This window comes from Hippichthys cyanospilos, chromosome 12 (genome assembly GCF_059441005.1).
Source record: "Hippichthys cyanospilos isolate Australia breed blue-spotted pipefish chromosome 12, RoL_Hcya_1.0, whole genome shotgun sequence".
NCBI classification, from domain to species: domain Eukaryota; kingdom Metazoa; phylum Chordata; class Actinopteri; order Syngnathiformes; family Syngnathidae; genus Hippichthys; species Hippichthys cyanospilos.
The window spans coordinates 7,574,469-7,599,464 of record NC_142380.1 but is presented as its reverse complement, the minus strand read 5'-3'; the positions used below and the strand labels follow the sequence as shown (position 1 = coordinate 7,599,464).

The 24,996-nt window shown below is 37.5% G+C and overlaps 2 protein-coding genes across 8 annotated transcripts; one reads left to right on the top strand and one right to left on the bottom strand.

Moving 5' to 3' along the window:
• Positions 1-2,189: 2,189 nt before the first annotated feature.
• Positions 2,190-18,213, bottom strand: LOC148414672 (pituitary adenylate cyclase-activating polypeptide type I receptor-like). Of its 2 annotated transcripts, none has more exons than XM_088429688.1 (13): positions 17,949-18,213; positions 16,612-16,720; positions 9,727-9,834; positions 9,008-9,108; positions 8,829-8,926; positions 7,807-7,939; positions 7,588-7,741; positions 6,429-6,489; positions 5,947-6,016; positions 5,772-5,866; positions 3,681-3,810; positions 3,558-3,599; positions 2,190-2,795 (listed from the first exon to the last, which is right to left on the bottom strand). In XM_088429688.1, the coding sequence occupies exons 1-13, from the start codon at positions 18,021-18,023 to the stop codon at positions 2,649-2,651; spliced, it is 1,323 nt and encodes a 440-aa protein (XP_088285814.1). In that variant the 5' UTR covers positions 18,024-18,213; the 3' UTR covers positions 2,190-2,648. The 2 variants fall into 2 exon arrangements, with proteins under 2 accessions (XP_088285814.1, XP_088285815.1); XM_088429689.1 differs by having other exon boundaries at positions 3,681-3,807.
• On the top strand, positions 3,803-23,451 carry cfap300 (cilia and flagella associated protein 300). Of its 6 annotated transcripts, XM_088429694.1 has the most exons (11): positions 3,803-3,979; positions 4,079-4,206; positions 5,812-5,882; positions 8,835-8,917; positions 20,846-20,906; positions 21,015-21,096; positions 22,204-22,267; positions 22,341-22,498; positions 22,569-22,741; positions 23,133-23,199; positions 23,267-23,451. In XM_088429694.1, the coding sequence occupies exons 5-11, from the start codon at positions 20,899-20,901 to the stop codon at positions 23,396-23,398; spliced, it is 684 nt and encodes a 227-aa protein (XP_088285820.1). In that variant the 5' UTR covers positions 3,803-3,979; positions 4,079-4,206; positions 5,812-5,882; positions 8,835-8,917; positions 20,846-20,898; the 3' UTR covers positions 23,399-23,451. The 6 variants fall into 6 exon arrangements, with proteins under 6 accessions (XP_088285820.1, XP_088285821.1, XP_088285824.1 ...); XM_088429695.1 differs by lacking the exons at positions 3,803-3,979; positions 4,079-4,206 and having other exon boundaries at positions 5,507-5,882; XM_088429698.1 differs by lacking the exons at positions 3,803-3,979; positions 4,079-4,206; positions 5,812-5,882; positions 8,835-8,917 and adding exons at positions 16,055-18,702; positions 18,808-19,196.
• Positions 23,452-24,996: the final 1,545 nt, after the last annotated feature.

The window sequence follows — 24,996 nt, the reverse complement described above, 5'->3', positions numbered from 1 at the left end:
AATGTGTCACGATGCTAGATAGCTAGCTTGCTAGCTAGGCTAGCAGATTAATCTAATGATTTTAGATTTATTTTTTAAAATTAACAAGCCAAAAGGGTAATACATCCACTTTTTTTCTCTAGCATAAGCCACATTTAAAACGTTTTATTTTGAGCCATGTTTTGAAGCTCAAAACATGGACAAGGTTCACATCTACAGTTTTAGATTTTAACAATTTGTCTTGATTTCAAGCTAAAGGCCTTGATGTACAAGGATTTTCAACGAAACAAAAAAAAAAGTGAACATTGTGATTTTGTTCCCGTGCCTTCATGTGAAGTCTCCGTGTTTCTTTTTCGAAAACAAACTGTGAACCGTTTTGAGGAGTGGAAGCACTTTTGTTAGCATTTAACTTCACGCGGCGTAACATTGAGCTTCAATAACGCCAGCTTGGGCTAACAGGCTATTTTCGCTTTTGTGCGTCAAAGAAAAGAACGCAGAAGGCCATAGTTGGACATTTCAGGGAATTTTCAACTGCTTGTCGAGTGCCAGATGGCAAGCTAGTGTGTGTTAGCTTCGCTTAGCACAATTTCCCTGAAAACAAAATGTCCTGTTATCACGTCATTTAAAACTTATTACAAGCACCTCAAAAAGCTACTGATGTAATTTCAGGGTGAATTAGCGCAAACGAGCTAGGCTCAGCCAAGCTAAGCTAAGGTTATGGACTTCTTTACAAAGGCAACTGAACTAGGCTAGGAAGCAATTGAAATCACATTTTTAATGAATATTGAAACTGTGTCAAGTATTTTTTTTGTGTATGACTAACTGTGAGTTTTTATTTATTGCCAATGCATTCTTGAATGTACAGTTGTCGCTCAGCTGCTCTTTTATGATGCCTGCTATGAAAATACATGTTTAGTCATATATATATATATATATATATATATATATATATATATATATATATATATATATATATATATATATATATATATATATATATATATATACAGTATTATTGTGTATTTTATTTGATATTTTTTACCTCTTGAGCGAGACCTGCAGTGTTATCACTGCATTTTGAACGCTGGAGTCAGTCAGCGTATGGAAACAAAATGTATGCACGTCGTCCATAATGACACGCATATAAGAAAAGTAAATGTATATTTAAAAAAAAAAAAAAAAAGGATATTTGGTCATCCAGCTTCCTGTGACGATGTGTCGTTTAAAAAAGAAAAAAAAGTGATGTTGGACGTCAATGTCCATGTTGTGTACATTTGAATCTTCAATAAATATGTGCAAAGTTGTCATATCTGATTGGTAGTTGTTTGCACATTCGATTTTTGTTCCAATTGAAAAAAAAATTACAACTGTAAAAAAATACATTGCTTACATTTTATCTTAAATCAATAAAATCAATGTTAGATTAATTTTATATATTTATTGAAATTCCATTTTTTACAATTGGAAAATTATATATTTTCATAATTTTTAAATCAATCAAATCAAATTGTTTGATTTTTTTTTTTTATATATTTTATTCCAATTGGAATATTTATTTATTTTTTCTTCTGTAAAAAAAGATATTTTCTGAACTTTTATCTCAAATTGATAAAATCAATTTGTTTCATTAATTATATGTGTTTATTTTAATTATTTTTTTATGAAATCAATTTTTTACAAATGTAAAAGAATATAATTTCTTAAATTTGATTTTAAATTAAGTTGTTACACTTATTTCTAGTCCAATTCAACTTTTTACAGTCAGAAAATGAATTGTCCTAAATTTTTGCATGAAATCAATGTTACATTTATTTTGTTTGTTTGTCTCCAATGCATTTTTTACCACTATTAAAAAAATTATTTTCTTAAATTTGCTCTTCAACTAGTTACATAAATTTATAATTATAATTTACAATCCATTTTCATTTTTTAACATTATTCTTTTGAAAAAAAATACATTTAAAACAAAAAAATTCAAAGGAAAAAAAATAATTCTGACTTGATCTAATTGTTTCAGTTTACAATTTTGCATTCAAAATGACCAATTTGTATACATATTTTATGCCAATTTTATGCTAAGAAATCAGTGAATATTCAGAAGTATTTCTAAATAATGACTAACACTATTTAAATGGAATTAAGAGAGAAATTTTTGGCTCAAAATGCATAACCACAAACTCTTGTCAGGCTATAATCCTTCTCTCGATTTATTACTGTGCTCTTTTTCAATTTAAACAAGTTTCCTTCTCTACACCACCAACAACGATGGAACTTTAGAATCTTTTGTATAAAATGTCATGTCAAATACAGTGACAATACATCGGCGTACATATATAAAGTGCCTACTGTACAGTAACAGTAAAAATGGATGGCAACATATTAATTCCACATTTGCTTTAAAATGTATAACCCCAATTCCATGAAGATGGGTTGTTAAAAAACAAAAACAAAAAAAAAAACAATTGATTCGGCACCCTCACAGAAAATAAAAGGTTCCTAAGGCCCAACGTCTAACATATGTCTCACACAGACTAAAGACTCGAAGACCCAAAGACCCGAATGGGAAATGTTCTCAAGGCTCAGTGCAGCACGGACCAAATCCACGTTGGCGGCTCGTCATTTCAACGCAAAATTGGGGATTGAAAGGTCCCTTTGGCGTTCGCTTGCGGTCATACGGTAGAGATGTTGCCGGTAGAGGGGGGCCGGCGAAGCCCCCCACGTGCTCCAACGCTAACCTGGCTGATGCTTGGCTTGGCTGGCGTGCGCTGACTTTGGTTGTGACACTTCCAAATCCACCTTCGCAGCTCTGCTTGCACCTGGCAAGTATACAGAGGGAGGTCCATGCTAAACTCTATTAGCTTGAACTCTATATCACAAAAACATTTCGGCATTTAGAGCTGCGGGGGAAAAAGTTGACCAAGTAGGGTAATTCAGTAAACCTAGATTGAAAATACCCACCCCAAAGCGCCGCCATTGCCACAGAGATGCCCCCCCCCCAAAAAAAAGAAAGAATATGAAACTGGATCTCATACGTTTGAGATAATTTCCAATGAAAAAAGAATGACGAAAACAAAGTCGTATTCATTTTTTCTAAGTGAACCGAGCATACCACAACAGTACTTTGACTGTTGCCAACAATTTTTTGTGTTAATGCACCACCTGGTGTCCGAATCGCTGATGCTAGTCCATGTATGTGCTTAAAACCATTTACTCATATAGTAGTTATAGACACTATTAGCACAACTTCCCTGAATGCACGAGGGCTGTATTATCAAAGCTCAGGTTTAAGTGCTTCAATTTTAACCAGTAGGGGGCAGTCATGCATGAAACATGCCAAGTATGCTTGTCAAGAAGAAGAAGAACAGGAAGTTAATGACCTCAAAGTATCTAAAGCTTTATGAATAGAATAGAATAGAACAACACACCTGATTTAAATATCAGAATGATTAAGGAGGTTCTGCAGCGCTCACTGATGAGCTAATTATTTCAACCAGGTGTGTTGCAAAGAGAAACTTGGAAAGGTTTAATAGTGACAACCCTAGTGCGATATTCATTCATGTCCATTTTTAAAATCTTACCTCCGCATTCATAAAACAGTAAAGCAGAGCCACCACGAAACCCTGAGGAAAAAACAGACAACTTTAAAACTGGATATTTTGATAAATATATGTACAGTAGTGTGTTTTGGGATCTGCTCCGACCTGGAAGGATCCCAGGCCCAGCTCGATGTAGAGGCGGGCCGCCACGCCCGTGTTCTCGGGCAGGAAGGCGAACACGGTGTAGTGCATTCCAAACAGAGGGATGAGGAAGAGCGTGGACTTAGCCAGTCTTCTGAGGAAGAAAACAAACGGCTCAACATCCAGCTCGTTAACGGCGGCATTTTGTTGAAAATGCCAAGTGTGACCCAAATGCAAATCTTCAATCAGCGGATTGCATGTCATGAGACAAAAGCACAACTCAGTGGTTTGAGAGTTGAAATTGGAAATGAGCAAGACATGAGGTACTCAAGAGCACTTGCTGTAAAAATAAAACGAAAATTAAAATAACAAATGGAAAAACGCACTCTTGAAACTCTTGCTCGACACACACTCCTTTTCAGAAGGTGGCGGTATTGCACCGTAAAAACAGAAGAAGAAACCAGGAAATGGAGAGAAGGCGATTAACTGCCTGCTATGTGTGTCTCAACAACTTCAAAAAACACAACAAACTAAAAAAAAAAAAATGCAGGTGAGATAATTTTGACTAATTGTCCTGAAACTCATATTGTCAAGTTTATGTGCAGTTTTCAAACTACTCTACACCAAATGCTAGCTTAATGCTATGTTTGTATGAGTTAGCCCTAGACCTTAGTTTAGCCATAAAGCTAAACATGATTTTCTTCCAATGTTCAAGCGATACTTTCATGCTGTTTTAGTTATTGGCTTAGCAGTTAGCTTATCATGGATGATGAAAGAGTTCTATATGAGTTTATCATTTTCATTCCTGCTGTTGCAACATGTTTTTGATTTAAGGCAAAGACTGAGGCAAAATGAAAGTGTATATGAGGTGACTTACAGTAGTGTTACATTAACTTAAAATTGTTGTTAGTGGAATCCTTGCTTTACCATAATCTCCTTTTATTTTTTTATTTTATTTTAATATGTACTTTACATTCATATGCAGTATTTTATATATATATATATATATCTATATATATATATATATATATATATATATATATATATATATATTTTTTTTTCTTTTTTAATCTCCTTTTATTTTTTATTATATATATATATATATATATATATATATATATATATATATATATATATATATATATATATATATTATTTATTTATTTATTTTTTAATGACTATTGACAAACTTTTGTCATACTAGCAAGGTTGTTTTCTACAGGCCTATATATTTGGATTACTAAGCTTTTTTTGACTCTTCCTTTGAACCATCCTGTTGGGTGATAAATCTATTTTTGATATTTTGTGCTATTTTTAAGATCTTCCCCGTCTATGTGAATTTAGTTGAGGACTAATCAAATACATGTTGTATTAGAGGGTCTTCTAAATACAAATTCCAGTCATCCTTTTTTTTTTTTTTGGGGGGTGGGGTTATGGACGTCATTCATCATTTTAAGAAAAATAGCAGTACAAACATAACAAACACACACAATAAGAGAATAGCACTACAAGTATTCACTCTTTGCGCACTGACCAATACTGATACCTCATATGTTTAATTATATAAAATATGAACAAAGACTTTTATTTGTGAACTATTGAAGTGAACTACTTCCCAGGAGGACTTACTTGATCAATTACGAAGCGTTGACTGGTATTTTCAGCCTTCCTTAAATTTGGCTAGTATAGGCCTGGTAACAATATCTGGTATCGATACTAGATTCTCCCTACTTTTTTTCGTTGTTAATTTATTCAAAATATTGTAACGTGCAAGTGTACAGCTCTCAAATTAGCATATAAGCATTACAGTCATGAGGACTGTAATGCTTATATGCTAATTTGAGAGCTAAGCCAAGCCATCCTAAATAGCTTGACTAAATAGTACAAAAGTCAAAAGCGATGAACGATACGTTTGGCCGTCTTTTTTGAGATGATGGCCTTGGCACAAGTTTCCCTTGTAGGCAGAGATCAAAGACTTGATTTCTCAAAACCAATTCAATCAGTGCAAAGTTGAAAGAACCTTTGTGAAAACATGCGCTCCTTCAGGTGATGACTCCAAAAGCAATTTTTCCCCACATCAAAGCTTGTCCCAATATTTCATTCTTTGTGACTTACATAAAATGTCCGGTGTCGTTGTTCCCGGACATGGTGGAAGATTTGAGCTTCTGGACCAGGATGCGGATCACGTTGATGAAGATGACTATGTTGACCTGTTGGATACGACAGGTATGTTTTAGCGCAAGCTATTCACTTGGAATGTTTGGATATGAAATAGACTCAAGCTACCCACCAGTAAAGAAGCTGTTATGGGACCTTTGATAATCCACCAAATGCCGACATTGTCCGTATCATCCCAGCAACTAGCCACATAGAAACAAAGGATTATTTTCTTTGTTATGAAGTTAATGCTAGGGATGTTTGATACCACTTTTTTCCAGACATACCAGTACCAACTCTTGGACAATCAAGTGATACCAAGTTCCGATACCACGAGTACTTTTGATACACCCCCCCCCTCCCCTTATGATAACAACATCTAAGGAATAACTTTAATATTCCAATAGAGCATTTTTTTTCTATTAATAAAATCAATCAAATAACGTCTAATTTCATAAAACGGCTCCAATAGAGTGTCGACAACAGGTATCGGTTGCCAGGCTCAATACCTTGAAATACGGCCAGGTATTGTCCCGATACGGACACTTGGTATGAATAGTCGCCCATCCCTACAAATGCAAACATATTCTCTACTGTTCAGTGAATATATTATACCCTCTGTCATCGTAGAAGAATCTTGTCAGCACCCAAAGGATGAGAACAGTCGATGGGAGTCCTGTGACAGGAAAGAAATGTTTAGAGGAGAATTTGCAAAATTTTGACCAACACTACGAACCAAAGGGTGGCAGTATCTCACCATTGAGTTGATTGAACATGAAAAAAATGATCAACAATGCGAAATTATTATTATAGAACAGTTAAAAGCGTATGGTAAATGGTATTATATGGTGCTTTTCCACCTTACAAGGCCCACAAAGTTAGACAATTAATTTAACTATCGGTGACCCAAATTTTCAATGAACAAAATTTAAGTTCAAATTGTGATTAGCAGTTTCCTGCTTTCATCTCTTGAAATGTTATATTATCAACAAATTTCTCTCCATATGACACAATGTGCCAACTGAAACAGCTCATTTGTGTCAGCCTGTTTTTTTCCAAAAGTGATCAGTGGGTGCAGCAACTGTTTCAGGCTGTCATCGACAAAGTTTCTTTTATGTCCATTATTTCAGCCTATATCGAACACTTGAAGGCTGCTTGCTAGCGGCTAATTTATGCTAGACACAGCTATAACAGAGCCACCGTTTAACACTAGCAACCGGTGTCATACATTATTGTCATCATTAAGTAGCTTGTTTGCACCATGAATTGGCGATTGAACGTGTTTTCGAAAAAAAAAAAGTTTTTGCATCGGGAATAGGAGCAACTGTTGCCGTAGTAAAACTAGAGAAGCTGTTATGCTGTGACACGCTGCGGGGAACCACTTCAAAATAAAAGTGTAGCAAGGCATTTGTGTCTCAATGGAATTTGATAAAGTAAGGTTTATTGTGAAGTTGGCCTTATGTTTAGGATTTAGCTTGACATATTTTACAGACATGTATACTAACAATAAGCGGTGGTTGTCTAAGGCAAGAAAAAGCGTCTTGAGCCTTTTTTTTTAAATGAGATAGTTTAGTAAGTTACTCCAGGACTGCCTTCAGCTCGCTGACGAAATCTCCAACTTCCAAAGTTGACCCGAAGCCACTTTTCTCATAATTGGCCCAACTTTTGAAAAATAAGAGCAATCATTTGCTAGATTCGTCGCCGTCCTTCACCCGGCCAAGAAAGATAAGGTTGACCCTCGGCGCCTTAATTAACACCAAACACACCGACTCACCCCATCCAATCAGGATGTACCACCAGAAATACTTCCTCTGGGAGACGAAGGTGAGCGCCAGCAGGGTCTGCAGATACATGCCCTCCACTAACAACCAAAAGTAATTGGCCAGGATGCTGAACTGGAAAAAGGCCACGGCCGACTTGCACGCTGTCTGATGGGACCATGGTTCTGGGTTAGCGTCGACTTCGTGGCACACTTGGCGTCTGTCGGGCTCACCGTGGAAACGGAGCAGTGGTCCAGCGTCTCGTCGGCGAACAGCACCGTATCTTTGACGAAGACCGCGCTGGCCCTCAGGACAAACGAGGAGAACAGGTTGACGTGGATGTAGTTCCTGGTGCAGCGGAATCTCCTTAGAAGAATCGAGGAAAAATATCAGGCAGTTGAACGAGACTTTTATCTCTGTATTCTTTAAAAAAGGAGTATTCATGGACTCATTCATTTTAATGGGAGTTTCTCAACCTCGTGATAACAGGGCAACAAGCTAACATTGCTAGCAGGATCACGTGGGTTTCTTATTCTGATGTTAAAATGACAGTTACAGGAGCAACAGGCTAACATTGCTAGCATAGTTTGGTTTTCCTAACTAAATGTTATATTAACACAGCAGTAGGCAACACCACTACAAAAGAACTTGATGTTTTTTTTGGATGTGATTGTCTAGCAAAAGGCTAACATTAACTCATTCCATCCCAAATGGATATTTTTACGTTTTCGAGAGTCCAGTCTTACAATCCTAGGTACTTATTTGATATTTATTCTATTATTTTAAAAAATGTTCAAGCATTTTGGCTAAGGGTCTAAAAATGGCTGGTCCTGAATGAATTAAGTAATGGATTATTTAATTAGGAACTACTGTAGTTTATTCAGTAATTGCTTTAGCGGCTACCTAAAGAAATTGATGACTAAATTTATTCAGCCGTTTTTACACCCTCCTTTAGCCTAAAACATGGGAAAAAATGGACAAAATAGAAATAGGTACCTAGGATGGAATGTCTCTTGAATGTATAAATATGTCTTTGGGATTGAATGAATGAAGGATTAATAGTTAGTTACATTTACATAAAGCTTTGCGTATGGCGTTGAGAAGGCAGCCATTATGCTGACGTAGCGCCCTCTGTGAAAATGAGTGACGACTTTTGTCACAACTTTTTTGTATACGTAATACGTATAGCCTAAAGAAAGATTCTCTCCTATCTGCCTGTTACAACGTTTTAATTTTGTACTTTTTTTTTTTTTACCTGAAGGCAGTGAACACCACAATGGCAGTTATGAGCGAGATGAGCGAGGTGGCGTAGCCCACAGTGTACACCTGTCTGAAGGTGGACAGGTAAGTGGTCTACATATGAAAAACAAAGTAAAGAGCAGCCTTGTAAGTTCAGTGTATTGTGGGACATCGACGTGCACGATTACCACCGACCTCTGATTCAGGCCCGCTGTCGTCGCTAAAAGCGCACACTTCCTGGTAGGATGGATAAATGTCCGACCAGCCGTCTGCGGTACAGTTGCGGTAAACCAACCCTTATCATGGAGGCAAACACAAATAGGACAGGAGCACATTTTTAATGATATACACCAATGATAAGTGGAACAGTGCAAAAGTTTAACTTTGTGTAGGGGTCATTTTCTTCCGTGTAATTCTCGCACTATTTTAGCCGAGGGATGGCGCACCCTGGCAGTGCGAAAAATAAGTAGTCATACCATACTTTGACATGTCTTCACCATCCAGGTGAAATTTCAGCTCTCAGTCTTTTTTCAAAGGCTATTCCTTTGATGTAAAGATCAAAAGAAAAAATACTACACAAGGTTAATTTAAAAGCCATTTGTGATCCATGCAAAAACAATTAAAAGTAATCAAGTTACATTATTTTAACACAATGATACTTGAATTCAAGTGTTTGGTATTTGGCCATGAAACTGCGTTTGGTTTGCTTTTAATCCAAAAGTATTTGAAAGTAATCAAGTTCCAAGTACTGTACAGTACTGCTGTATAATACAATGGTACTTGGTTCAAGTTACCGACGTTTGAAATAAATTTACCAATCCCGGAGATTATATGGTAGCATTTAGCGAGCAGTGGAATGTGTGCAATGGTCCATTTTCGAATCCTGCGTCAACTTTAAGCATTTGCCAACTGACCTTGACCGCTAGAGAAATGCTGAAAGATGTCAGAACATGAAATGTTGGCCACTTGACCCACTTCGGCTCTCAACCAGCATCCGATCTGGTCCCACTCCGTGGGGCATCCTGGAAGCAAAAGAGAGTCTACTCCTTAAACGCTTAGCCACAAACGACACATTTTAATGGTTTGGTCTTTTATTCATCGTCGTCAAACAAAAAAAGATGGTGCATCCAAAAATTTGAAGAAAAATAAATAAATTCAATAAAAATATATACAGTATACTGTACATATACTATATGTGTATATATGTATGTATGTATGTATGTATGTATGTATGTATGTATGTATGTATGTATGTATGTATATATACACACATTTAGGAACATTTTTTTACATTTAGGGATAGTTATTTATGACATTTATGATTTATGACATGACACATACGTGAGGGCAACATTTAGGCCAATGTAGCACTTTGACAAAGCGCTCGTCCTAACTCCGTCCCCAAATATTGCAGAACGAAACACTCTCCCTCCTATCTAGCAGTCACAATCCTCCTTAAATATTTTTATGACATTTCTCATGAGTTTCATCAAACAATCTGACAGGTTCCATCCGCGGCTAAAAAGAGTCTTTCCCTCATTCTCCGCTTTGGCTTCCTGTCACACGGGGCAACAATTTTTCCACGGACTGTCTAACGTTTGAAAGAGTCTCTTACGTAACAGTCATCGCCCGGGACGAGGCCCGAGTAGACAAGGTGAAGGCAAACAAGACAAGTCGTAGCAACTTCGCTCTACAGCTCATGCGCTTCCGCTGTTAAGATGGTAGAACGTACAGCGACTAATATAGCAGCGGAGAAATTATGTGGGAGGGGACATGTCAATCACAAAGCTCCTAGTTGATGTGACAACAAAAATGAATGTCATAAATATTCACTACGGGAAACAAAGGCTGGAAGGATTTTCTTAGTTCACGAGAAAACAAATAGCGCTAGCTAGTTTAAAAAAAAATCCAGTGCTAATTTCTGGTGACCAGTCTCACCCTTGGCTGTATTTTCTCCAATCCCATCAATTTGACAACAAGCGCATTTTACCAAAGGGAAATCATTGAAAAAAGACACGGGAGCTGAAATTTCACCCAAATGTCTGACAACATGTCAAATTTCAACTCGGCACAACCACTTAGTTATCACACTAGCAGAAGTGTGCCATCCCTTGGCTAAAATACCGCGAGAATGATGTGGAAGAAAATGACACAAAAATGGTTGAAATACTGGACTAGGGTTAACATTTCTGGGAAGTTTCTAATATTTCTAACCAAAATCACAGGCTAACATTGCTAGCATGATGTGGGTTACATTAGAAAAGTATGACAGTAATTACCACCTGCAGATACGGAGCAGTAACCTGCCATGCAAAACTCTCATTCTCAATATTGTCCCCATGTCTCTATTTCTGTCCTTTTGCGTGTGTTCAAGGGAATAGAAGTGACGTTAGTTCAGCGTGTGACCTGAAGCGGACGATAGCGCGCACGCAAGCGAGTCGCCTCCGAGGCTTGCTGTCGCAAAGGCCACGTCGGGGATGTGGAAATTTTTTTAGGGAACAATTTTTGGATTTGACGTCAGATTTGGTGGCTTGTGTGTGTAAATATGTCATCTGAGTGTCTGCTGCACACACCACACACTTTTTGTGATGCACCCCCCGCATTCAACAAGCAGCCGATGTTTTCAAAAGCGTGGGTTGCTTTGTGTGCAACTTCCCGCCAGTTGATTTTTGATACAACCTAGATATTTTTTTAATGATGGGTAGCTATTCCTGTTCTTGGTGTTATTACCCAATCTGCATGAAAATCCTCACATAGCTTATGCATATTTATTCATTATACTGTAATGCATGGTTGGACTTATCCTGAGAAGTTTATATTTAATGTGAAGTGTTTATGATTAATTTTATGTTGTGCATGGGGTGTTTCAGAAGTCTTGGAGAAATGTCCTCCCATCTACTGACCTCTGAATGGGAGTAAATTAAAACTTGGAAAGCTAAATTCGTTACTTTGTTTGGAATTATATTTTTTCTTTTTTTCAGATCCAGTAATTGCATTCACACAACCATTAAACCAGTCAATTTGCATCCTTGAAATGTTCAAGCGCATTAAACTATCGGGTTGATGTGTGCTGTGTAAACCAATGGTTTACATCTATGAATGTTCTATGTAAAACCTGAGATAAAATACTTCAGAATATTTAAGGCGTGTTTATATATCATTAATAGGTTTTGAGATATTCAATGTAAAACTGTGCCCAAGACATTTGGACCTACTGTACAATATAATTTTCTGGATGATGATACCAGTGTTAGTAGTCACCTTTTGAGAAATCACTGATACCAGGTACCGATACCATTAATCCATCTGAAACCGCAAATCCCCACCACGCACACACAAAAAATACATTACTTTTAAAGAAAGACATCATAGAATTTATCTTAAAATGACATAAAATTATCAGCAATGTTCTGTACTTCTAATTTGTAATTTCTAGTACGTGATTGTAATACTAGCCAAGATTATCAGTACTGTACCTTGAAAAAAGGCCCAGTATCAACTCAGTACTGACACTTGGTATTGGAACTCACTCATCCCGATATAATTTACATAATTTTTGGTTCTATATCCTCAGATCCTTGTATATATATATATATATATATATATATATATATATATATATATATATATATATATATATAAGCTTTCCATCTGAGCCAACAAGAAAAAAGTATGGTTCTATAAAAAAAAAACAATATGACATGTGTGTGCAAGTGTTACTAATAACATTAATAATAGCCGCATCCAATTTAAATCATTACGATGGCTCATTGGCTTAGTGGGTCACTAAAATGATGCATAGTTGTTCTTGTTGTCGCACTTGTCATTGATGCCGGTGTGCTTGTCTGTAAGCGACTCTTGAAAATGTCTGCCGAAAATGTTTAAACTCTATGAAAGATGGCAGTGATGACAAAAAAAAGACTTTTTTGGCAAATTAACAGTTGATTTAATGTCAACCACACGCGAAAAGCATCAATTTCCATATTAAATTATTCATCCTTTGCAAAAACAAGATTCCTATTACTGCAGCTTACTTGCCAGTTGTGCAACTTCTTTGTGTGGTTTGTGTGTTTTTATTAAACTGCCCCCTAGTGACCAAGGCTAGCAAAACAGAAGGAGCAGCACAATGTCAGTGACCATTAAGGCATGAAATCATGATGCAAACTGTTCAATTCTTTACATTTAATTATTGATATCTCATTTTGTATAAAGTACAAAATCATAGAGTACATTTCATCTTATTTGAAAAACAATGACAAGTGAACTGACTTTACATAATTCCCTGTGGGAATTGTTGTAATTAGCGCCACAGAACGCGTTGTGATCGACTGGATGTTCCAGTGTACTGTTAATGAATTGACCTTTTCAACTTCTTGCCCTGACAAATGTTGACTAAAGACCAAGAAGCTTCAAGCTAAAAGACAAATTCGATTTGGCTGTTACAATCAATACCAGTGTGTCGCACTTCACTTGTGAATTGCGCCGCTTTGAGGTCAGAGTCAAATTCCCATGCGGGATTTTCTCTTTGCAGTCTTTGGAAGCTCAAAGATTTTCATTTTTAACTGTCATCGGAAAAAAAACAAGCGCCGCTCCATGATGTAACATTTGTCCTCGTTTATCAATACGCCGCATGAATTATGGAAAGGTGTGCTTCTTTTCCCCCAAGACCGACATTTTTGTGTCGAGGCGCAATTACTAAAGGCGATAAGTGGGAGGATCGGCGTGTCACATCGTTTCCTCTCCAGTGAGGCCGGCGAACTGAGGCATGAGTGAAAAAAGCCCTTTGCCCCCCCCCCCCCCCCCAAAAAAAAAAAAAAGCCAAAAGCTTTTTCCTCTGTTGCTTTGGCTTTTGTGGCTAAGAGATGGCTTGAAAAGGACCGCCTTGACACTTGAATGTCACCTTATTTAGGATTAGCTGCACTTTTGTGGAATTGCTTTGGGCACCCAGGGGAGTGCGTGCTTATGACGATAATCACTTTGGATGGGACCATTTCAGCGGGGAGCCTGAGAACCGATATGTTATGCTAACAAAGAAAAATGCAAAAAATTAGGGATCATCAATATCATTCAATTCTGACTGATACTAGAATGATGAATGAACTCTTGTTTAGGCACTAATTCCAAGGACTGATACTATCAGTAAATTTATACACATTAAATTAATACCTGCAATTAATTGATCAACATAATCTGTTTTCGTCTTAAATTTGTTAGAAAAATCCCTCAACTAGTTTTTTTTTTTTTTAAAGATATAGATACATTGTGTTTTCGTGGTAGAGCAAAGGATTTATATACAGCAAAAAGTTGCTGCAGTCATTTTTTTTTATTTTTTTTTACTACCAGTACCACGTGTAGGCTACAACCATTAGTTTCGACCATCTTGAAAAATGGCGCTCTCTTTCAATGGCCAAATAATTAGAAATTAACATTCAAATAAAACATAAATTCTGTCCGTCACAGACTTGCTCAAATGCAGAGGTCTTCACTGGTTTAGTTTGGAAAAGAGCTTTGCTATGGTTTGCCATATAAGCATCCTTGTTGCAACAATGTGGCTGCTTTGCATTGATGCGGTAAGCCAAACTTTTGAGTGGCTTCTGTGCTAAACAAGTTTCTTCTTACAAAGAATCTATATGACTCTACCTTTATCAAAGGCGCCCTAAAGGTGTTCTTTTTTTTTTTTAAGTTCAATTTACCATTCATGGAACCGGCTACTCCCACATGCTCTTCCATTTTCATGTCTTCCTTCTACCACAACAGAAGCCAATCAGGTTATTATGACAGCCAATCAGTGTCCTCTTCAGAGTGTGATTGACACCTTTGTTTTCCAAGCTGTGGTTAATCAAGCACAAAAAGCACAATTCATAAATATGATCCAATCGGCACACGGAAAGCATAAAGTTAAGATTAAAAAAAACATAACACATCAACTATGACTAATTCATTGATCACAATTAATCTATAAATCTGACGGTCCTGTTTTTGGGCTCTGACGACGTGAAAGGACATAACAGGAAATGAAATTTTGCAAGGTCCCCCAGCCAGCTCAGAAATGCACATGTCCGCCTTAAACTTGTCAGCAAACATCTAAATGACTCTGAGAAGGCTTGAGAGAAAGTGCTGCGCTAAGATATTTGGCGACCCGCTGTGTTTGAAACATAAAAAAAAAGATGACCTTAAGAACACTATCACACAGCACATTTTAGCTGCACATTTGTAGACAATAAGCAGTGTAGTTGCTCCCTCTCCCATCCTCCTCCAAAAAAAATGATTAGCATAACACGGATTGACGCACAAGCGCACAGGCTTTGACATGAACCTCATCAGATGACATTTATCTACATAATGAGCAGTGCACGTTTGTGTGCGTTTCCAGATTAATATTGCAATATTGTTCAACGTACTCACAGGTGATTTAGGTCAAATTAATGACAAAATGCTAACATTTGTGATGAAGCGGTGACAAAAGGATGTAGTGGCATGCCAAAGTTTATTCGGCTCATAAGGGTTAAGCGTAAATGATCTTCATGGGTCAGACGAGACCAGGTAGATTTTCATACCGGTGTGCTAATCTGCAAGGTAAGGGGTGTCCAAACTTTTTTTTTTTTTTTTTTTTTACCCAAAGACTTTCCAGCCTACCATTTTTTAGGAGTGCTTCCCATTCTCAGCATCACAAAAAAAGTATAAAACACGCTATTTGGAGTTAGCATTATTAGCTTAGGCCAGGGGTGCCCCATTTACTTAACTAACTTTGGTCGCCTGCATGACATTGCACTGAAAAAATAAAAACTGCCTAAAAAATGAATGTCAATCAAAAAAAAAAAACTTCCAACTGAGAGAAAAAAAGAGAATGTCACTCATCGCTTGATTTAGTTGTTGTTTACTACCCTGAATTGACAGTTTGAACTTCCTTTCATAACAAAAAGGTGTGAACGTGATTTCAGAACAACGCCATGTTCTCATCGGAGCTTGCTCACTTTGGGAACCAAAGATCATCAGGTTAGTTGAGCTTTGTTGTGACTTTACATTCTGGAGCAACTACAAAATAAAAGCTCAACACTGTCACAGTTTTCAGGGTCAATTCATGACATACATTACTTGTGCCATCTGTATATTTTATTTTGAAGGATGGGCTTTCTTCCTTACAACGTTTGGCCTTTACTACAATAAAGCGGCTTGACAGGCATTGCATTGTCCCATATGTCTCATAGCGCTTCTAAAACAATAAACAAATCAATGCATCTAGAAAAAATATATATTTCTGATTGGCTTACTGGTCATAAGACTAGCAACCAAAAAAAGGCAGACTTAACCTCACGCAACTAAGGTGATTCACGCCTGATGCGGAATTAGCAACATTTCTGCTCCACAGGTGTGATTATCGCCTCATTTTGGTTTTTCAATCATTTTACATTCCAAAAAACATACGTTCAATAACAATTCGTGTTGTGTAAAAGAAAAATTGATGCTGACAAGGTCGCCTCCATGGCGAATGCTAGCTAATGATAGGTTCAAATCTTTATCTGTTTTAAAACTGCAAACTCAGTTATTAAAAAAAAACAGTTTTGTGGAAGCAAATTCATCGAGTGTGACTTTCAACATGCGCTAATCCTTTATTAGTCTTTGTGGAGGAAATTGCTTGCTGTTTCATAATTAGCTTTCGCTTCGCCCTAAAATAGATCCCACACAGTGAAACTCGATTGCACATCTTGCCCATCTGTCTTCGTAAAAAAAACATCTTGGGGCATGCACTGGTTTGTCACGTGAGGCGTTTGTGTGTTTTTGCGAGCCAAGGCACCCACCGCCGCGCGCCGTCTGGTTCTCAACTTCTCTCCTCCTAGCCTGGCTGCAGGTCTCGCCGGCCCTCAGGTGCTGAGCGATGATGGCGCAGTCCGGATGAATGGCTTCCATCTGACAACATCACAAGCAATTTTTGTGGCGTGGATGTCATCTACAGACATTCTGATTGTGAGATGCTGTCTGAAAAATGGGCCAGTTCAAAAATTTAAGTCTCTCACAGAGCCTTGATACAATAATCCTGTACACTCACCTTGCTGGTTTTTGTAACATTTCTCTGAATTTGGTGTTTTTCTCGATCGTAGCAGTGATCGTACTGTCAACCACACAATTCTCATTTCAAAACTTCTAAAATGAGGTTTTAAATAAGATTTTAACAAAGTTTCTAAAGATATTGAAGCATATTTAATGCTTTTTAATAGGGTGACAGGAACAGTGCAGATTTCTTTTCAAATTGAGAGCAAATTGATTGGAAAATGGGACAACTTATTAATTGAGTGTGTTCTAGTGGCTCTTGCAAAATGTATGCCTTTGGTTTGAGTTTTACTTAGATATTCAAATACTAAAGTAATTTACTTGAGAGTAATCAAGTTTTAAAGAAATCAGTTTCTTTTAGTCTTTGTAATGGAATACTTTGGTATTAAAGTACTAAAAGTAATTACTTTAACGGTTGAAGAACTAAAGTTATCAATTATTTTTTAATGCAAGTAATTAATTAATTGATTCATTTAGTAACAGCTATTTTAGACGCTCCTTTTGACAAACACTTGAGAAAATATGAACAAGTACAGATAAATGCATAGATATGATTGGATATGTGACTATAATTGAATGAGTACGTTTTAATGGAAAAACATAGTCACATAATAACAATGTGTATCTGTATAAAACTTTACATTTTGCAAATGAGTCACTGTAATACAATTTAACACGTTTCTTCATGTTCCAATCCATTTGCTCTTAATTTGAAAAAAAAACTTTATTCTTCCTGTCATGTAATTTAAAGGTGTAAAATAAGCTTTGCTGATAGCCAATGTTAAAATCCCCCTGAAGTTCCTTCATGCCCCCCCCCATTGGTCAACTTTGTGAGCACATTTTTCCCCTCAATTTCCATGCAAATTGACATTATAAAATACAGTAATGGAAAATGATTGAGGTCATTTTGAAATCCACCCAGCAGTCCGCGGTTGCTTATTATCTTGAACACAACGTCATGACTGAGTGGTCACACTGCCTAATGAGCAATAATTAGTGTCAGCAGCCTAATGAGGACATATTGGCTATATGGAGGTAAAAATAATACAAAAAAAATGTACAAATTAGAGGTTCAATGACAACTCACCGCGGAGATGCAAAGACACAAGAAGAGCAGGAATGTCTCTTGGTGTTTGCAAAATATTTCCTGATTGGGCTTCATTGTGATGCTGACGGTAAAGATTTTGAAGTCCTGCCTGTGTGCAGCCCCGCTATGAAATATGCACCGTGTCAACCGAAAATAGATGACTGCCAGATGAAAACTTCAGTCTCTCTCTTTTACACAACCCCTCCCTCTTTTTTTTCCTCTCTCTCTCTCTGAGAATCAGGTGAAGGCGCATCTCAGGAGAGGCGAGCAGACTGCACGGCCCATTTAAAAGACACGACGCGCCTCCTCGCCGCTAATAGGAAGCAATCGCTCACGCGTTAATGAATGTCAACCAGCGACGGAGGAGGCGCGCACGTCCCGGACAATTCCGTGCGCGCGAGCTAATAGCCTTGATCTGATTGAGCAGACGACTAAGTGAATTACCTTCATTTCAAAAGTCTGACTCTCTCCGCGGATTCCTGCAAATGTTCCGGCGTTATCAGGCCCTCGCTTTGCGTCACTAGGCTTCAGTAATTTGTTGATTTTCAATCTTTACTTGAGGGAGGCATCTTAAGTGGATGACTAACCCATGTTGTGAATAGATTAATGGGCTAGCCCTTCGAAATCGTGGATAAAATTTAGAAAAATATCATCGGCCCCAAAAATGCCAGCCCACCAGGCATATGCCCAGTATGCTCCATTCTGTCCTGCCCCCTTCTAAACTGCCTGATGGATAAAGTGGAAAACCTACCTGGTAAAATACCTCTTGTCCGATGATGTTTTATTCAAAATCATCTTAAGTCGACTTCAGCATTGCTAAAGTCAACCTAATTCAAAATGTCATTTTTTTTTCATTTAGGGGAGGCGTTTTAAGTGGAGTACACACCCAGCCAAAAGCTTCTGTGTGATACTAGTTTTGAATAAATCCTAGACTCAAAATTGTCATACTGTAAGCCGAAGTCCGTGGCATCATTGTTTTTCTTTTTTTTTTGCATTTTTTAAGTGCCTGTCAGCGTAATCCACTCTAGTTTTAATGACTGTTACACATAAGCCAGCGTTTCATACATTCATACAATTGAAGTCATCAATTTTGTTTTACTTGGAGGATGAGGATAAAAACTCATTTGTGTGATGCATTGTCATTTCACTGATTTTTAAATTTTACTCAGTGCTGTCTGGATTTATGAATATGACTAAAATTTCTATTTGAGGGAGGCGTTTGCTTATCTGACGTGGATAACCCACCAGGTGAAATACTTCAGTGTAATTTTAATTATTATTTGCGCTTGATTCCATTTTTTTTTCAACACCTGTACTGTTATTCACTCTGAGCACTCACTGATACCGATTATCGATACTTTTAATCAATTAAATTTCATTTCACACTCAAAATAAACAGTGAAGACGTCTGTGATGCAGATTTGTCAAACCAGCGCGCTATCGTGTCAATTGCAGTCAGTAATGGAGGGAGCCATTTGGATTGTGATAGGTGAATGACCCACCAGGCGAAGCACCTATCAGCGTGATGCAGCATGCAGCAGTTTTAATGCGTCAGCGCGTGATGTTGACGGCGGGTTACGAGAAGCTGACATTAATTAGCCCTCGTCTCTCTGGCGCTAATGACTTACTGACAAATTCCGGTCATCTTCTGATTAGAGGGAGAATCACTCAAAACTCCTTGCTGTTATGTCAGCGATTTCCACAACACAAGTTGACGTGTGGAGTACAACCAGCTTGTTTCCGACATATTTAAAGCACCACACAAGAGTAGAGCCGGCATTCACAACGGAAAGATGACAAGTGAAGCCGCTGATCGAAGGGTACATAAATGCCTCATCTGGTTTTTGATTTCTTAGAACCTTGGGAGCAGTACGTTGAGAAATATGCACGCTTTCAAACAAGCCAAGGCAGGCCGTGATGGCATACGCAATAAAAAAGTGGCAGATGGATATTAGTGCTGTTTACATGGCTCAGCTGTTTCTTCAAAGTAACACCTTTAGGTAGCTCAAACTGTCAAAAGAAAGTTTGGCTCGCGCATTAGACGCTATCAATAATGCTAGCTCAGTGGCTTGGAAAATGCAAGGCGTTTCAGGCCAGCCAAGCACAAAGTTGAACTGAGTGTTTATAACCTCGAAGATGAAATGGAATTGAATGCATCGCTGTAGGTTATTTATTGGGAAGTTGTTGTTGTTTTTTAACTCATAAATTTAAAAAAAAGTCTTGAATGTATATTTAATATGGTCAAAAAATAATACCAATAAGTGCTCAGAATAGTATTTTTTTTAATTGGTTTAATTACTTTTGTACTTTTCTTTCTATCAAATGTCACACTATTATATATTAAATATAGTAAGTGAAGATTCAATTTCTGAATGCATGTTTGCGTTTTAAAAAAATCACAGTAATTGTGTATTGTGAATATTTTTTATAAAATGAAATCACAAAAAACAACACTTTCGTTTGCATTTAACATACTAAATGAAGAACATGAATGAAAATATATACCGACTAAAATATCTTTGAATATCAATTCTCATATTTTCTTCTGATAGATTGCATTTTTTTAACTTAGTCTGGATCTTGTCCATTAAAAAAAGTAAATGTCATTTCAAAGTTAGATTTGTAATGTATATGCTTTCTTTTGTCTTCTTAAAATAACTAAAGGCGCAAAATGGCGTTTTTTTTCTTTTTACCTACGTTCGATTCTTCTAGGAAAAAAAACTGACAATAGACGCGTCCGTTGTCAAGGTAACGCGTCTCCAATTGGTCAGTCCTCGCCAATCTCCGTTTGCCTACGAGGACGTCTTCGTTGTTTCTCTTATTAGCTTGAGTAGCGCAACAAGCTAACATGTCCGGAGATAAACACGACTTTGAACAAACGTTTTCTTTCCGTCCAGTTCTTTCCAAGACGTTCTCGTTCCTGGAGGAAAAGGAGACCGTAACCCTGTTGATGAAATGGTAAAAAACAAGCAGTGAACATTTGTCAACACACTCCGTTCTGTCGCCATCTCGCGGGTGACCAAATGTCATCATTGCAGTGGAAGAAATATTGTTTCATTTTTCCAGGTCCATGCTTGGAAGGCTCTCGGCACAAACGTTCAACTTTGACCAGAAGTTTCATCTTTACGACAGCGAGAGGTTTGCTCTGGTAGGATGTGACGTCACAGCCGTGCGAATCAACAACAACAAATAAAATATTCTCGAAAAAGAAACGAGATTCCTACTGAATGGCCATATTATTAAGTATAATGCTGAGCTCAATCGTGTAATCTACAAGCTATAATACAAATGTTAAATTATTTCCGCGAGGGCTAAAAATAGCAAAAAATAGAAATGTCATGAAATATAATTTCATTAATCTAGAACATCCCCTTTACGATGTATATATTCGTTTTATTGTTATAGTAATTTTTTGCATTGTGAGTAATAAAATAGTAAAAATTATTAATTTTGCTATTAATGATCATTGTATAAATTAAAGAACATCTTATTTTTTTCGGTTAGTCTGGCTCTTTAATAAAAGTTTTTTAATTCACCAAACATCTATCTAAAACCAGTCTGAATTGTAAAAAAAAAAAAAAAAAAAAAGTTTTTATTTGTGTGTCAAATGATCAAACAAAAACGTATACTGTACTGCTTTAAAATCAGCTTTAACATATTCATTGCTTGTGAATAACTTGCTTAAATGCCACATTTAAGTGGTTGCAAATAACCACTGCAAACTATTGCGCAAAACCTCAACTTCACGATTTAGTCTGTTCTCAAATAATTAATTTTTAAAAAGGCAAATAAATTAAATTAATTGCCTTGCCCTATTTTACACCTTTTACTATCATCTATGAATGACCTGGCCCATCTCTTTAAAAAAATGCAATCTCTAGCTCAGCATTATAGTGGATATAAAAAGTCTCAGCACCCCTTTTGAATTCCATTTTTGCCATAAAAGGGGGACCAAGACAAAGCACTGTCTCATGCTGTCTGCATAATAACAGTCAGTGTGGAGAAATGATCACCACAAAATCCTGCGATATAGCAAATGTTCCATATAAAGGTAAAATACTGACCCTCTAAAAAGCGTGATTTAGCGAGGGATAGGTGTAAACATCATAGTGGTAAGTCAATTTACCCTCAATAGACAACATGCTCCAATCATGAAGTCCTTTTGGAACCGTGAAAAATGCATTATGGGTCTGTTTTCAAGTCAGAATCATGTTTTTTTATTGATTTGTGCATGTTATCATCACTGTCTTTTCAGTGCTTTTTCACTGACGCCAACGTGCTCACCAGTGCGAGAATGACGGTCGCCTGGCAGCCCCTCGGTACATCCTGTCCTCTTATTCTTATTCCAAGTCAGTTTTGTGACAACTGGACCTTGCTTTTTTTTCCCCCCAGACAAACCAGTGGTGTCAGTGGACGTGGAGGTGGTACCGTGCACCAAGGTCTCAATGGACCTGTTTGACCCCATCTACACCTGCGGCATTGTGGCGCCCTCTGGACACATCGCCAGATGCTTCCATGATATCTACCCGGATTATGACAAGCTCAGAGAGGTCAGGCTTCCTTTTTTAAATCATCATTTTGCTTTCTTCCCTTCCAATCAGATATTCCTGTATGTTGCAGTTGCTGCAGGACGAGGACTCCGAGAATTTCCATGTGGTGAGCAGCACCGAGCGAGGGGAGTTTCTCTTTCGCCTCTTCAAGCATCTTTGCTTCGGAGGGCAGCTCAATCAGTACGAAGACACCGTCGAGCCCTATATCAGCGTCACCAAGAAAATGTACAAAGACCTCATCAGGTACAAATCGATGATGGAAAGACCTACTTAATGGGGGATGGAAAATTCAGCACCCACAATAACAAACAAAGAATTTTCACTCATGGAGGCAGCACTTCATAAACTACAACAATCACCAGTCATTTTTGTTTTGGGTGATTTATCTGTGATAAAAGTATTGGTGCTGTCAAGTGATTAAACATGTCTAACTAATTAAGAGCAAATCTTTCCATAATTAATCTCAATCATAATTTCAGCTATATATACAGTAGGTGTGGCCTCAAAACTCAATACAGGGTCACAGTTTTCAGGATCCATAAATCTTTATGTGTAGTGATAAGTTGCCAATTCATTATCAACTTGAAAAACACCTCGGCAGAGATAAGAACTATTGTTTGTGTTTCTCCTGCAGTGTTCAAAAGGATCCAGAAACAAAGAATATCTGCGTCGTCTCCACAGTACTCAAAGTCTACGTTTATGTGAGTGTAATGCTTACTTGTTTTGACATACACTTACTACCTTCTGATCTGATTCTTTTTCCTACAGGATGAGTCAGGCCGGTGTTATCCTGGGGGACGGGACGAGGAGCAGACGTTTGCCTACTTGATCGTGGACCCCTTCAAACGTCATGTGACGCTACTCAGCCACTCTTATGGCGTTGGAACGACATCCCTTTAATGGTGTGGATGAGGTCACCCAAACACAAAAGATTCCATCTTGAGTCAAAATGACCGTGTTGAGAATTTTTTTTTCTAAAGTAACCGATTAGAGAATATAGTGGAAAGGCAGCATTGTTTTGAGTCTTTTTTGCCCTTTTGCTTTTTGCGTTTTAGTATTTAAAAGGTTACACAGCAGCCAGAAGGGTTCACATGCTAAGACTGTGCCCTTTCCTTCATATTTAAGGTTAGCTAAGGAGGGCGCTCTGGCAAAGTAGAAGTTTCCCATATATTTTTATACTGAATTTGAAATGATATGGCCCTTTTAATCCATTTAAATTGTCAGTTAGTGGCTTTCAATTGTCTAAATCTGTGGACTTAAATAAATAATCATAAATAGTGGTTGTGTAGCAAATGTTGAATGATGTTAAGTGTTCCAAGCACTTCTTTCGTAGTCATGTTGCATTCCAAAGCAAAAAAAAAAAAAGAATCAGGAGAACACGAGAAGAGTAGGGCAATGGTTCATCTTACAAAGCAATGATGCAGAACAAACAACCCAGACAGCAAAGCGTCATACTAGTAAATAATTTAAAAAAAAAGACAAGCTTGGGCAAAAATGGCTGATAAATTCGTGTTAACATTCTAAGGGCCATTATTCCACTGTCATTTTAGGGTATAACTTTAACGAGAAAAAATATCGTTAACGTTTTTAATAAATGAAACTCAAAGTACTTTGCGGATGCACATGTGATTTTTTTCTGCCCTCTACAGGAAAAAAGACGACATAACTGCTCAAAATACAAGGTTTAGATTCGTTCAGAAAATATTACTGTGTTTAAAATGTGTGTGGGAAAAATACATAAATGAATGACGTGGTAGCATTTAGCATTGTGTACTTTGTTTTCTTCCGGCACAATGCTGATTAAAGTAAAAATTCGAGGACACAACTACTGGCGCCCGTTGCGTTGTGGGGAATGTAGTCTTTATCAAAAATGGCTCATACCATACTCAAGTTCAAAGTTGAATACGAAAACAAACCGCAAAATTCATATTTTATACCAGGCAACGACATTTTATTATATTTGAAATCACGTAGCAAACACAACTAAGAACATTTAAAGAAGGTATTATTGGACATTTTGGCATAACTCCAAAGTGGTCACCCCCCTCGGTGCTCGACGAATAAAGGCGTCCGTTTCAGACTAGCCCTTTCCCTGTCGGATTACAGCCGAGGCAACACGCGAAGTGACGGTTCCGGAGACTTGAAACGTCAAATAAAACAACCAGGTTAGTGTTGGAAGCTTGCGTGCTACCTGAAACTTGAAGAAACAAGCCCCAATTCAAAAGCGAGCTAATGTGTGACGTTTCCTCGTGAACACGCCACGTGTTCAGCCGCTGTTCGAGTTCGCAGCTGTCAGAAGTTCCACCGAGTTGTCCCATGTCGGATATCGACGATATTAACCGTAGATATCGGCCACATGTGGTCTAAACCAAGATTAATGTCTGTAAACATTTATGATTTCTTTCAACCATGTAGCTCCCTGGAACCGATATGGAAACTTCTTTTGTAGATTTCTACGGGTTTACCAAACGATTTGCCCATATTTCGTATAATTGGTG